This window comes from Coturnix japonica, chromosome 31, assembly GCF_054131305.1.
Source record: "Coturnix japonica strain WE chromosome 31, WE-NBRP24, whole genome shotgun sequence".
NCBI classification, from domain to species: Eukaryota; Metazoa; Chordata; class Aves; order Galliformes; family Phasianidae; genus Coturnix; species Coturnix japonica.
In genome coordinates, this window is record NC_140693.1 from 4,923,752 (window position 1) to 4,937,933 (window position 14,182).

A 14,182-nucleotide genomic window follows, 5' to 3' on the forward strand; every position below is an offset into this window, starting at 1 on the left:
TAAGCTATGTAATGAGGATTCTAAGCATTGAGGATTCTAAGCTATGCATGGTGGATTCTAAGCATTGAAGATTCTAAGCATTGAGGATTCTAAGCATTGAGGATTCTAAGCCAAGCATTGAGTTTTCTAATCTTTGAGGTTTCTAAGCATTAAGTCCTCTATGCATTGAGGTTTGTAAGCATTTGGGATGCTAAGCAATGAGGTTTCAAACAATAAAATTTCTCAGCATTGATGTTTGTAAGCATTGAGGATTCTAAGCATTGAGGATTCTAAGCTAAGCATAGAGCATGCTAAGGATTGAGGATGCTAAGCATTGAGGTTTCTAAGCATTGGGGATTCTACGCGTTGAGGATGCTAAGCACTGAGGATTATAAGCGTTGAGGTTTCTAAGCAGTGAGGATTCTAAGCTAAGCACTGAGGATGCTAAGTATTGAGGTTTCTAAGCATTAAGGATCCTGAGCTTTTAGGATTCTAAGCTAAGCATTGAGGATGCTAAGCATTGAAGATGCTAAGCATTGAGGATGCTAAGAATTGAGGATTCTAAGCATTGAGGATTCTAAGCATTGATGATTCTAAGCTGAGCGTTTAGGATTCTAAGCATTTAGGTTTCTAAGCCAAGCACTGAGTTTTCTAATCTTTGAGGTTTCTAAGCATTAAGGCCTCTATGCATTGAGGTTTGTAAGCATTTGGGATGCTAAGCATTGGGGTTTCAAAGCAATGAAATTTCTCAGCGTTGAGGATTCTAAGGAATGAGGATTCTAGGCATTGAGGGTTCTAAGAAATGCATGGATGATGCTAAGCATTGTGGATTCTAAGCATTGAGTATTCTAAGCTAAGCATAGAGCATATTAAGGATTGTGGATGCTAAGCATTGAGGTTTCTAAGCATTGGGGATTCTACGCGTTGAGGATGCTATGCACTGAGGATTCTAAGCATTGAGGTTTCTAAGCATTGAGGATTCTAAGCTAAGCACTGAGGATGCTATGTATTGAGGTTTCTAAGCATTAAGGACTCTGTGCATTGAGGTTTCTAAGCATTGAGGATTCTAAGCTAAGCATTGAGGATTCTAAGCATTGAGGATTCTAAGCTATGCATTGAGGATTCTAAGCATTTAGGACTTTAAGCATTGAAGTTTCTATGCAATAAGGTTTCTCAGCATTGAGGATTCTAAGAAATGACCATTCTACACATTGAAGATTTTACGCGTTGAGGTATCTAAGCTAAGCATTGAGAATGTGAAGCATTGAGGATTCTAACTATTGAGGATTCTATTTTAAGCATTGAGGGTTCTAAGCATTGAGGATTCTGAGCTATGCATTGAGGATTCTAAGCATTGAGGATTCTAAGGTATGCATTGAGGATTCTTAGCATTTAGTACTTTAAGCATTGAGGTTTCTAAGCAATAAGGTTTCTCAGCATTGAGGATTCTAAGAAATGAGCATTCTACACATTGAAGATTTTACGTGTTTAGGTTTCTAAGCATTGAGGATTCTAAGGTATGCATTGAGGATGCTAAGCAATGAGGATCTAAGCATTGTGGATTCTATGTATTGAGGATTCTATGCATTAAGGACTCTAAGCATTGAGGTTTCTAAGCTTTAAGGTCTATATGCATTGAGGTTTCTAAGCATTGAGGATTCTAAGCCAAGCATTGAGTTTTCTAATCTTTGAGGTTTCTAAGCATTAAGGCCTCTATGCATTGAGGTTTCTAAGCATTAGGGATGCTAAGTATTGAGGTTTCCAAGCAATAAAATTTCTCAGCGTTGAGGATTCTAAGCTATGAGGATTCTAGGCATTGAGGTTTCTAAGCAGTGCATGGAGGATGCTAAGCATTGAGGATTCTAAGCATTGAGGATTCTAAGCTAAGCATAGAGCATACTAAGGATTGAGGATGCTAAGCATTGAGGTTTCTAAGCATTGGGGATTCTACGCATTGAGGATGCTAAGCACTGAGGATTATAAGCGTTGAGGTTTCTAAGCAGTGAGGATTCTAAGCTAAGCTCTGAGGATGCTTAGTATTGAGGTTTCTAAGCATTAAGGACTCTGTGCATTGAGGTTTTTAAGCATTGAGGATCCTGAGCTTTGAGGATTCTAAGCTAAGCATTGAGGATGCTAAGCATTGAGGATGCTAAGCATTCAGGATTCTAAGCTATGCATTGAGTATTCTAAGCAATGAGGATTCTAAGTATTGACGATTCTAAGCTCTGATGTGAGGATGCAACACGTTGAGGTTTCTAAGCATTTAGGGCTCTTATCATTGAGATTTCTAAGCATTGAAGATTCTACGTTGAGCATTTAGGTTTCTAAGCAATGAGGTTTCTAAGCATCAAGGATTCCAAGCATTGAGGTTTCTAAGCTTGGCATTGAGTATTCTAAGTATTGAGGTTTCTCAGTGTTGAGGATTCTAAGCAATGAGGATTGTATGCATTGAGGATTTTATGCATTTAGGGTTCTAAACTAAGCACTGAGGATTCTGAGCATTGAGGGTGCAAAGCGTTGAGGTTTCTAAGCATTGAGGTTACTAAAAATTAAGGTCTCTAAGCTATAAAGTTTCTAATCATTGAGGATACTAAGCATTGAGGTTACTAAAAATTAAGGACTCTATGCATTGAGTTTTTTATGCATTGTGGATGCTAAGCATTGAGGATTCTAAGCTTTGAGTATTATAAGCATTGTGGATTCTAAGCATTGCGGAATCTAAGCTAAGCATTGAGGATGCTAAGGATTGAGGTTTCTAAGCATTGAGTGTTCTAAGGTTTGAGGATTTCAAGCTAAGCATTGCGGTTGGTAAGCATTGAGGTTTCTAGGCATTGAGGATTCTTAGCATTGAGGATGCTAATCATTGAGGATTCCCAGCATTGAGGATTCTAAGCTAAGCATGTAGGATTCTAAGTATTGAGGTTTCTCAGTGTTGAGGATTCTAAGCAATGAGGATTCTATGCATTGAGGATTTTATGCATTGAGGGTTCTAAACTGAGGATGCTGAGCATTGAGAGTGCAAAGCACTGAGGTTTCTAAGCATTTAGGTTACTAAAAATTAAGGTCTCTAAGCTATGAGGTTTCTAATCATTGAGGATACTAAGCATTGAGGTTTCTACGCATTAAGGACTCCATGCATTGAGTATTTTATGCATTGAGGATGCTAAGGATTGAGGTTTCTAAGCATTGAGTGTTCTAAGCTTTGAGGACTTTAAGCTAAGCATTGCGGTTGGTAAGCATTGAGGTTTCTAGGCATTGAGGATTCTATGCTTTGAGGATTCTTAGCATTGAGGATGCTATGCATTGAGGTTTCTGAGTATTTCAGATTCTGAGCATTGAGGATTCTAAGCTAAGCATTGAGGGTGCTAAGCAATGAGGATTCTCAGCATTGAGGATGCTAAGCACTGAGGATTCTCATCATTGAGGATTCTCAGCATTGAGGTTTCTAAGCATTAAGAACTTTAAGCATTGAGGATTCTAAGCATTGATCATTCTAAGCATTAAGGACTCTATGCATTGAGGTTTCTAAGCTTTAAGGGTGCTAAGCATTGAGGTTTCAAAGCAATAAGGTTTCTCAGCATTGAGGATTCTAAGCAATGAGGATTCTAAGCATTGAGGATTCTGCGCATTGAGGTTTCTAAGCTAAACATTGAGGATGCTGAGCATTGAGGATGCAAAGCATTGAGGATTCTAAGCATTGAAGTTTCTAAGCACTGAGGACTCTATGCTTTGAGGTTTCTAAGCATCGATGTTTCTAAGCATTGATGATTCTAAGCATTAAGGACTCTATGCATTGAGGTTTCTAAGCACTAAGGACTCTATGCTTTGAGGTTTCTAAGCATTTAGGTTTCTAAGCATTGAGGATTCTAATCATTGAGGATGCTAAGCTAAGCATTGAGGATGCTAAGCATTGAGGATTCTAGGCACTGAGGATTCTAAGCATTGGGGATACAAAGCTACGCAGTGAGGGTGATAAGCATTGAGGTTTCTAAGCATTAAGGACTCTATGCATTGAGATTTTTAAGCATTGATGATGCTAAGCATTGAGGATTTTATGCTTTGAGAATGCAAAGCAATGAGCTCTCTAAGCATTGAGGATTCTAAGCATTGACGATTCTAAGCACTGAGGATTCTAAGCATTGAAGATTCTAAACTAAGCATTGAGGTTTCTAAGCAATGAGAATTCTAAGCAATGAGAATTCTAAGCTAAGCATTGAGGTTGCTTAACATTGAGTAAGCTAAGCATTGGGGTGTCTAAGCATTAAGGACTCTATGCATAGAGTTTTCTAAGCATTGAGGATTCTAAGCTGTGCATTGAGGATGCTAAGCATTGATGTTTCTAAGCATTGAGGTTTCTAAGCATTGAGGTTTCTAAGCATTGAGGATTCTCTGTTAAGCATTGGAATTCTAAGCATTGAGGATTCTATGCATTGATTGTTCTAAGCCATTGAGGGATCTAAACATTGAGTGTTCTAAGCATTGAGGATTCTAAGTAAAGCATTGAGGCTTCTCATCATTGAGGATTCTTTGCAGACTTGTTTCCCTATCCTTCGCTATAGGTATGCTTTTGTTTCATCAGGTATTAGTTCACTTGGTTGTTTTTTAGTTGCATCATATGGAATATTAGTCAAATGTGTGTAGAATTTCCATCTGCCTTCAGAATTTGGGATTTTGGGATCTGCCCCAAAATGATTTATAGAACCTGACATTCTAATTTCTTGGAGTTAAGGGGCTGGGGGAATAACCCAGAAAAAGAATAACGAGAATATCCATCTTTAGTAGGATGTTAAACTGTACTATGTCTGGATGCTTTGTACATGTATTGGTCTCTGCAGTCATTTCTAATCATTCTGATTCATTGGTGAGTGAATTCATAAAACTCATCCACTAAGGGATGTTTCCAAGCAACTTGGAGCCTGGAATACCTTCACCCAGCTTTGATGGTAGAAAGCAGTTAACCAAGGTGATTTGTAACATTCACTTCTTTGCCATGAGGACCATTGATAACGCATATCGTGTAAGTGTATTTAAGGGAGGGTTATCTCTCTGATAATTCTGGAAAACAGCAGTGGGCCCTGTCAGACTAGGTAAGCTGCCTCTGCATTAAGATGTGTCTCTTTGAGTAGGATTTTGCCAAATGCAGGGTCAGGAAATAAGGAGGAGGTGGGGTAAATGGAGGAGCATAGTATTACATCGTGGAGTAACTGAAAATGTGACAACTTGGGGAAAGATTTTGGGTGGGGAGCGGAGGAAAGTGACCAACACAGGTTCTGCCTCAGAGCAGTCTCAAGTTTTCTGTGATCTCAGTATTTGAAGTTGTTTTTTTTTTTCCTTCTCCTTGAATATATTTGATGTACATCACACCATATCCTGTCTTTGTCAGACTTTGTTTAACTAGGCAGTCTTGGGCAGTTCAGATGTATCCAAGGCAGGATGCAGCCGTGATACACGCAGCAGAACTGCGTTTGATGCTCTTTTTTACACATCATTTGACTCTCAGAATATGCTGTAGAGGTCACACATAATGAAGTTGGGTGGGAATGTTGGCTTTCTTTGTTTATCTCTTATGTCCAGGGGGTAAACTTGAACCTTTGATCTGTGCAGCTCTCATGATAAAGTCATGTTGTATTTAGGAATAAGGGGGAGTGGAGGGAAGGCCTATGTTTTGTGGGCTCTGGCTTGGGGCTGATAGGATGAGAGGTATGCAGAGGCACAGCCAGAATCATTCCAGTCAAGACCTGGATCTAGGTTGAATTTGTCACACGCTCTTTATGATTCCCTTTGACTCCTAATGAAATCCCAGTCTTGTGTCATTTCAAAACCTTGTTCCCTTTCAAACGCTGTGGCCCAAATAGCAGCTTGACAATGCATAGAATTTTAACCCATGTCAGGGCATCTGGAAGTGCACTTCATTTCCCTTCTGTGCCTCTTTTTATGAGGCGAGACATTGATTTGTTAACGGGGTTTCATTCTTTTATTTCAGATTGATCTTTCCCCAACTGATGTCATGATTTCTAACTTCCAAATCAGATAAAATCAAGAGGAAGATCCCTGCAATAGGCAGGAGATTAAGCAACAAGTTAGCAGTACTGTAGGAACAAAGCTCTTATTTTCATGCATATATCCACAGTTAAAATGAATAAAGAGAAGGGAAGGTGGGAGGTGGTTGATACGTTAGATTTATTACTCAAAGGGTTTTTGCTCCATGTTTTGCAAGAGGCATCAGTGCCTTTAATCTCTCATCTCTGGTTTTGTTAGTGGCACGTTATATCCTGGCCATGTCAGAATGTAGCACAGAGTAATGAGACAAGATCTGTTGGATGGGGCTTTATGTAGCACGAAAAGGTTCCTCTGCTCACTCTTTTTATTATTTACATTCCCAGTGAAGGTTATGTGTCATGTGGGCTTTGCAGAGATAAATGGGTAACCTGAGCTTTCTGGCAGCTTCCCCAGGACTTGGGGAGGATTCAGTGTAAGGACTGACTTGGGGATTTTGAAGCATCAAACTCAGTTCTGGGCCCTGAAGGAAACATAGAAGAACATGTGTCTCGGTGTCCTGAGGAGGTGCAGTGTAGCACAAGGTGGTATCAAGGGGCTCTGGACCAAAATTACACTTCAGAACAGTAGGTGTGTCCCAGAGCAGATCAGCAGCACTGGGGTGGCTTCATCAGCACTGCTGTTATGGGGCATAGTGAATCAAGAATGAAGTGTAGCAGCTCAGCTAAGTGCAGAAATCTTGACTATTGCCGGCCAGTTGGTGCCCGGAGATGTGATTTTGGCATTGCAAATATACCTGTCAGGAGGGGAGTGAAGCTTAGAAAGGGAGTTTTAAGTGGAATAGAGATGTTTCCCCACCTGGATCCTATGGATCCACTATTTCCTGGGGTTTAAAATCAGGACTCTCTAGAAGCTTTTGTCACGTTGAATGTTAGACAGAGGTTTATCAGTCTTGAGGAGAGCAGAATTCACATCTCTGCCAGTCTCACAGTATCCTCAATTAGCTGAATTGTGGCAAACCTTCCATTTCTGAGATGTGAAGACCCTTTCTTGTGGTTTCGTTTTCTCATAGAGTAACTGAAGAAAGAATCGCTCAATTAACATGCTGCATGCTTTCCCAATGTATAGAAGAGACAGGAGTTAAAGCCGTTTTCATCAGTTGCAAGGGAGCATGTTTTATTTTGCTTTGTGCTATTTACAGCTGTTGTCCATTAGGAGTCCTCAAGAGCCTCATTCTCAACTACAACAACACAGTCCCATAAGTTTAGCTCAGCAATGAGCCTGCAAAACAGCACTAAATCATGATGATGGGAGAAAGAAGAAAATGTTTGGAAATAGCAAAATGCAACTGATGCCTTTGTGAAAAGTAGTTTTTGCTTGTTGCTGTTTTAAAGCATTACTAAGGTAGACTGTAATGCACAGCATCTAGCTGGAGCTGAATAGAGGTTGTTTTCTAATATATATATGTTTTTGTAATAAAAAGTAAGCAGAACTCCTAGTATGTCTCTATTGGCTGAAGGGATCTTTTACAGTCCATTAGCGCCTTGGGCACTAATGTATACACAGCAGTGAAAATATACTAATCTCAGGGTAAGGTGCAAGAATGATAAAGGAAAAATAAAGATTAGTACACGGCTATTGAATAGCAGAGTTCTGGTTGCTTTACTGGACCACAGTATGATTGCTCTGTATGAATTCGAGTGGAGACTCTGGTCATGCCCATCAAATGCCTATGAATGGGAAGGGGTGAATGTGGGATTGTTTCCAGACCTGTCTACATCCTTGCAGAGGAGTTGGACCAAGTGACCTTTAAGGATCCTTTCCAACTCAAAAGGTTCTGTGATTCCACCTCTGTGTTTCACATTAATTGAGTAATGATTTGTAAAGCTGTTAGAAAACTGAAGGACTTTAGTACAGCTTTGGGAGCTGAGGACATAGAAGCATAACTTGCTAAATCAGCGTTTGCTTACAAGGATGCTCAGATGATACCTTTGATTGTTTTCTGTCCCTTTACTAGAGAGCCTGTGCTCTGACAGAGCTGCAAAAAACATCATGGCATCGTTGTGATTCCCTGTCAGATAGTGGCTTCCACTAAAGCAAATGTGTCAGGTTGATTTGTGACAGCAGCCTGAGATTGTGAACATTCACAGAAGGATAATTTTAAGACACATCATTGCTTTGTCCTTTTCTTTTATTCTCTATGCTTGGCAGGTGTCTACCTCTGTCTTCTTCCCTTGGCCCATCTGTGGATTTTGCTCAACACAGATGGGATTTTCAAACAATCTGCTGTCAAATTTGGTCTCTTCTGAGCATGTGTATACAGAGAGCTTTTGGAGACGTGTAACTAGGCCAAATGAGGGTGCTTTTTCATGGGAATGGCAAATAACGTATCTGATAGCAAGACAATTTTCTCTGCCAAATTGCTAGTCTGCTTTGCAACAGGGGCTCATTAGGCTCTGTCCATGAACTGTTTAGTAAGATTCTCTCTTAAAAAAAAAAGTTGGCATCGTATCTCTGCAGCTTCTGTGCATAACATCTCCATGCCTTTGCTTTGTTTTACAGACAGTCGTCCTTATGTCTTTCTGATGGCCCGTGTTCATCCTGGTGAAAGCAACGCCAGCTGGGTGATGAAGGGGACCCTGGAGTTCCTTGTGAGCAGTGATCCCATTGCTGATCTCCTGAGGAAATGTTTCATTTTCAAGATTGTCCCCATGCTCAACCCTGATGGAGTCATCAATGGCAAGTGCGTTGTAGTAACATACTTATTGTGAATTTTCACTGGGTTTACCTGCAGGCTTTACTGCTGTATACTTAGCAGGCCTAGTCTTCAGTGTTTTGGGCCAGAATTCCTGTTGCCTTTTGCCTTGTGTTTTATTCATCCTGTGATCAGTCCTGTAAGGAGAATGTAAGTCCTGGATACAGCCCAGTGTGCTGTCTCGTGTGCATCAGATATTCATGGTTCTGTACTGTGTGGGGCCGTAAGGTGTCCCAACTGACTGGGTGAAGTATTAGCGATAGCAGACAAACTGAATCTTACTTGCTGAATGGAAAGTTATCTATTCTGCCAAATCAGCAGGGCAAACTTTATCTGCAAGCTGATATATCTGGGAATAACTGGCTTTAATTAATGCTTTATATAACCTGAATGGGGGAAAGATGTAAGGATCTATTAAATGCTCGTATCTTTATGGAAATGTTTCCGTATAATGAAACTCCCTCCTTCTCCTATCTCCTTTACTCTGTTTCCTCCCACATGCTTCTGAAGAGATTCCAAGTCTTTCTGAGCTTATGAATATACCAGTTTCTTTTTGCATTCTTCAGAGCTGCCTTTACATTGCTCCTACCCACATCATCACTACAACCATTCATCTGGTTTCAGGTCAGGTTGTGCTGATCCGGTGCTGAAGAAACAGGGTAAAGACCTTAAGCAAATCTTGAGCTTATTTGGTCCTAATCTAATTCCTTTCTGTTGTGGTCTGGGCTTCAGCAGAGGGCAGCTTGGAGTGTTCTTAGCCTCTGGTCTGCGACTATGAGCATAGTTTTTTGTGTTCCTGTTCTCCCCAGGACATGAGTGTGTTGTAGTTTAGGCTGTTCAGGGGAGCTGGATGCTGCCCCCGAGTATTGGAAGCTTCTGCTGGCACCAAATGTTTCCTTGATTCTTCCAGACAGCAGAAGCAAAAATGAAAGATTGTGGCTTTCTGTTTTTCCTTTCACTCTGCTTAATTAAAGTTTCCAGCAGATGGAGGGCTGGAGGGAATGTCTGACCTTTTTTCTCCAGCTGTCAGGAGTGAGCATAGCAGAGGAAGGGTCCTCAGGAGGGACAGTGTGGCTTTTGGTGACACCTGGAATGAAGGGTACTGTCTGAGCTCATATCACACAGGAACGTGTGGAGCTTCCACTGTAGTTCAACCTGGTGATGAGTAGGAAAGTTTGGTGTGGGATAGGAGCAGAGGTCCAAGGACTTGGCTATGGCTCTGTAGCTAAGCATGAAGCCTGGGGAAGGGAGAGAACCATTCCATCATGCTCCAATTTAAATGCTGTGCTGTGGGGCCTCCCATGGCTCTGTTGCTCTTGCTTCTTCCCATGTGCTTTTTCAGTGGACTGAGGTGTTCCTGCACAGAAAGAAAAGCTTCTTTTCTTGGCCTAGAGTTTATTGGCAGCTTTTTGGAGATGACTTTTAGTCCCTTGCTGCATGTGGAAGCACATGCAGGTTTCTTTGTCCATTAATGTTCTACTTCATCTAGGTTTAAGTGCTGTATTAAACTCTGTTGTCATTCAAATCACTGCCACAAAGGGAAGCTCTTTTTCCAGGAAAAGGGTCTGTAGGCCATTATTGACTGAGTAGCTGTAAACAGGTCCATACTACTTACTTTTAGGTCTCTGTAGCACATTTCAGGAAGCCACTTGTTTGCCTTGAGATTTACAATCACGACTGAATGTGTCAAATCCACTGTTTATTTTGAATCATCACTCATTTCGAATCTTCATGCTTTGAAAGTGCATCTTCTGTACTACCCATCCATCCTTCTGTTATCTGGTATTAATCCTGCTCTAGTCTCGTTACCTCGGTATCTTTATATTTAAAAAAGGGTTGAATTCTTTTCTGTTGGCAGTTCTTTTGAAGCTCCTCACTCTCTCCCTCCTCCCCAGTCCTGTGTGCTGGGGTGTGCATAATGCTTCCCTGCCCGTCACAAAGATGAATGCCATCGCACGGTTACAAAGGATTTCTTCCAGCAGCCCAGCTGTGCCCCTTCCCCAGCTGACTCCCTGCTGCAGGCACAGCTCAGTGGAAGAGTGCTCATCCCAGCAGGATACCGTGCAATCACACTTCGAGAGCCTTGTGCAGCAACAAGACGATCAGGGCCTTGGTATTTGCTTTGGTTAATGTGATCTGAAAGTTGCATGCAGAGAATGTTCCTCTGTCACAGATATGATGGCAGTAATGTGATTATGCTCTGACTGTGTGTGGCTGAGCTAGGAAACAGCCTTCCCTTTCACTCCCTTTCACATCAGTCAGTACTATGAGGATTTATTCCTGTCTGTCAGTGATGGAGAGAGTTGAGTCCTGTTGCTGATGCTAAATGAAGGTAGTGGTGATGCAAGCATGTCTGTATGAGTAAGGCTGTCATCACATAAAAATAAAAATCACTACCCAATATCACATATAATTTGAGTTTGTTCAATCCAGAGAGTACTGATGAGCAGTTGTGTTCTGTGCGACTGTTCTCATGGAATCATTAAGGTTGGAAAAGAAGTCTGTCATCTGGTCCAACCGTCCGCCTACAACCAGTATTGCCCAGTAAACCGTGTCCTGAAGTACCACATCTCCATGTTTCTTTAAGGTCTCCAACGGATGGTGACTCCACCTCCCTGGGCAGCCTTTGCTCTGTCCTGAATAGCAGTCAGATGTAGGGTTTGTCAAATAAATTTCAGCTGATCTGGTAGTGGCTATATATTTTAATGTTAGACACTACTTTTTATTAAGTGCATCCTGTGTGTTGTCACACAGTAGTGTTTGACCACTGCTGGAAATGGGATGCTGCCTCTGATAGATGTATGGTCTGACCTGATATAGCTATTTGTGTGTTTTTTTTCTTCTTTACAAGTAAAAGTAGTCTTAATCTCCAAGAACGGTGCTATAAGATGGTCCAAAGTGACAGGCATTAAATTACTAAAGGGAAAGTGTCCTTGTAGGCTGATTATCTTGCGAAGGCTGTTCTGTGAAAACCCAAGGTATTGGTTGGTGTTCAGCTGACTGTTTTCTCTCATCCCTTTATCGTCTTTTTAAATTAAATCACAGATTAACAGGAAAGCTAGAGAAGGAATTCCATTCTACACAGCGGTGGAGAATCCATGAAGGAGCACAGCACTTTGATTAGGAAACTGCTGAGTTATACTGGGTGAGTGAGAGACCCGTGCTTTGTTCCTGGCTCTGCTGTTGATGAAGTATGTGACCTTGAGCATTTCCCCCTCCTTTTTTTTTCTTTCCCCTGAGTTTTCTTCCTGGGAGGATGAAATAATGACACACCACAACCTTCACACAGCTTGAAATGAGTGAAATATGTGTACCAGGAGCATTTTCTCTTCAATCTAGTTCTTCTGATTCATCCACTAAAACCAGGGTCAGGAAAGGAACTTGTAAAAGCTTATGACAGCACAAACAGTTCTGTTACAAAGAAATACCCAGCACTGTTGGCTGTTCACACTGTTCCACATAAGCTCATTACCACACAGTGGAGCAACAAGTTGCCTGTGCACCAACACTTCTCCATGCAGTTGTGTACCATCTTGTGACCTGCTTTTAGGCTGTCTTCTCTGTGCACATGCTACATACCCTTCTGTCAACAGCTTGTGTATGCAGCCATTCCTCAGTGTCTGCTCACACCTGCATATCTTCTGCACCCACGTACCTGGTGCTCCCATGTGTATGTTAGCAGTCACAACGTGGTAGTCAGCATTTTGTGGGGATTTTTTTGGCTGGACTTCTTCAGAGTCTGCAGTTTCATATAAATATTGCTATTTATTACCCCTGAATTTAGGGTTATTAATTATATCAGTATAACCTAATTTATATCACCATAAACAGCAATAATAAATAGTGCCAAATGCTAACGCGCAGTGCTTGCCAACCGTGCCCGTGTTTAATGAGTGCTTCCCCCCCACTTCCCAGAAGTATTAAATTAAAAATGATTCGGCCTTGCGATATGATTGATCAAACAAGAGGTGGAACTCCTAGATAAGTGCTTTTGTTTTAAAGAATATTTCATCTTCAGACTGCCCATGCACTGTCTATTATGAGCATCCACAGGTCTTGAACTGCCCAATCTCTCTCTTCCAAGTTCATGTCTCTCTCCTCCATTGCCACCTTCTTCCTTTTTCTTTACTCCCTTTCATGTTTCCTCTTTCTTCCCTTCTGTCTGCCCTTTTCTCGCTTTCCTTTCCCTACTGTTGAATCAAAGAAGCTTTTCAATGAGAGGAACTTGATGTGTTTTTGTAAATGAATTGAACCAATCAGTGGAGATGGGAGCCGGTGAGTCTATTTTGGTAAAGGAAGATTAATTTTTTTGGAAGCAGTGTGACTTCTTCGAAGGCATGGGGTAACCATAGTAGCTGTTAGGAAGAGGAAATCCTGATTTGCATTTTGGATTATAGCCATGGACTATTCTTTATCTGGTTTAAAAACACCCTGTTCCCTTCTGCACCTGCCTTCCCACAACACAGGCTGAGTAAGCTTTGCTGCTGCTTATAGGTAAGGCAGGTGAGCTGGGCTTTTTGTTTGTTTCTCTTTATTGATATTCACTCTCACTTTAGTCAGGCTGTTTGTTCCATCCTGTTTTACTTACAGGGCTTTGTTTATTGCGCCCTGGAATCCAGCAGAGAAAAGCTTTAACTCTGACAATTACAGAAATGGAGAGATAGAAACGTCCTCTGAAAGCCCTTTCAGAACACATTTCTATTGCATGCTCTCAGAAGGGAAACTATTAACTATTAATGTTTCCCACTTACTTTTTGAAACAAGGGCCTTTTTTTTTTTCTTTTCTTTTTTTTTTGAAGGATACTTGTAGGAAGAACAGAAGCAAGCTAGTTCTTCTACCCAAAAGCATTATCTGTGTATATAACTTCTATTTCCTCCTATATTATTGTGCACTCTCCTGCACTGAGACATTTTGTTCTCCACGTAGTCAGAGGCAGAGCTGTACATAGACAGCAAACAAGCTAAGGGCCGCACTTGAGGACTCACTTGATGACCCAGAACTGCATCCTTGAGGATTAAATCTTGAAGTAGAGGCACACAAAGCCATGTGGCTGTAGACATCCCTCCTACTCTCCCTTCCCTTCTCTTGTTTGCTTCTCTCTGATCAGAGGGTTAAAGAGGAGTTGAATTCTCAGAATCTAGTCTTGCATATCTAAATGGATGCCATGCACTTTGCAAGCACAATTTAAGGGGTCTCTCCAGACTAGCTGATGTGTGATGCGTGCATTTCTTTAAGGATAGTGCCAACGGTAGTTGGGTAGATGCGTGTGGAAGAACATTTTTGCATAAGATTCAGTCCTTACTCATTTAGAATGGCTGTGCTCTGAGCTCTGTGTTATAAGGTGGTCTATTTGCAAGCGCTGACTCGGGACCTCAGAGCAGATGAAAATGCCATGTCTGAGGAATGCTTGTACTGCATCTGGAATGTGGCTCAGGGAAGTGCTATGAACT

At 41.3% G+C, this 14,182-nt stretch overlaps 1 protein-coding gene across 1 annotated transcript in view; it reads left to right on the forward strand.

The window, feature by feature from the left end:
* LOC146755678 (cytosolic carboxypeptidase 4-like) overlaps window positions 1-14,182 on the forward strand; it is a 164,658-nt gene that overhangs the window by 61,556 nt on the left and 88,920 nt on the right. Inside the window, exon 2 of the mRNA XM_085525323.1 lies at window positions 8,539-8,719. Coding sequence (XP_085381449.1) covers window positions 8,562-8,719 — 158 coding nt within the window. The 5' untranslated portion in view covers window positions 8,539-8,561. The remainder of the gene's footprint in view (window positions 1-8,538; window positions 8,720-14,182) is intronic.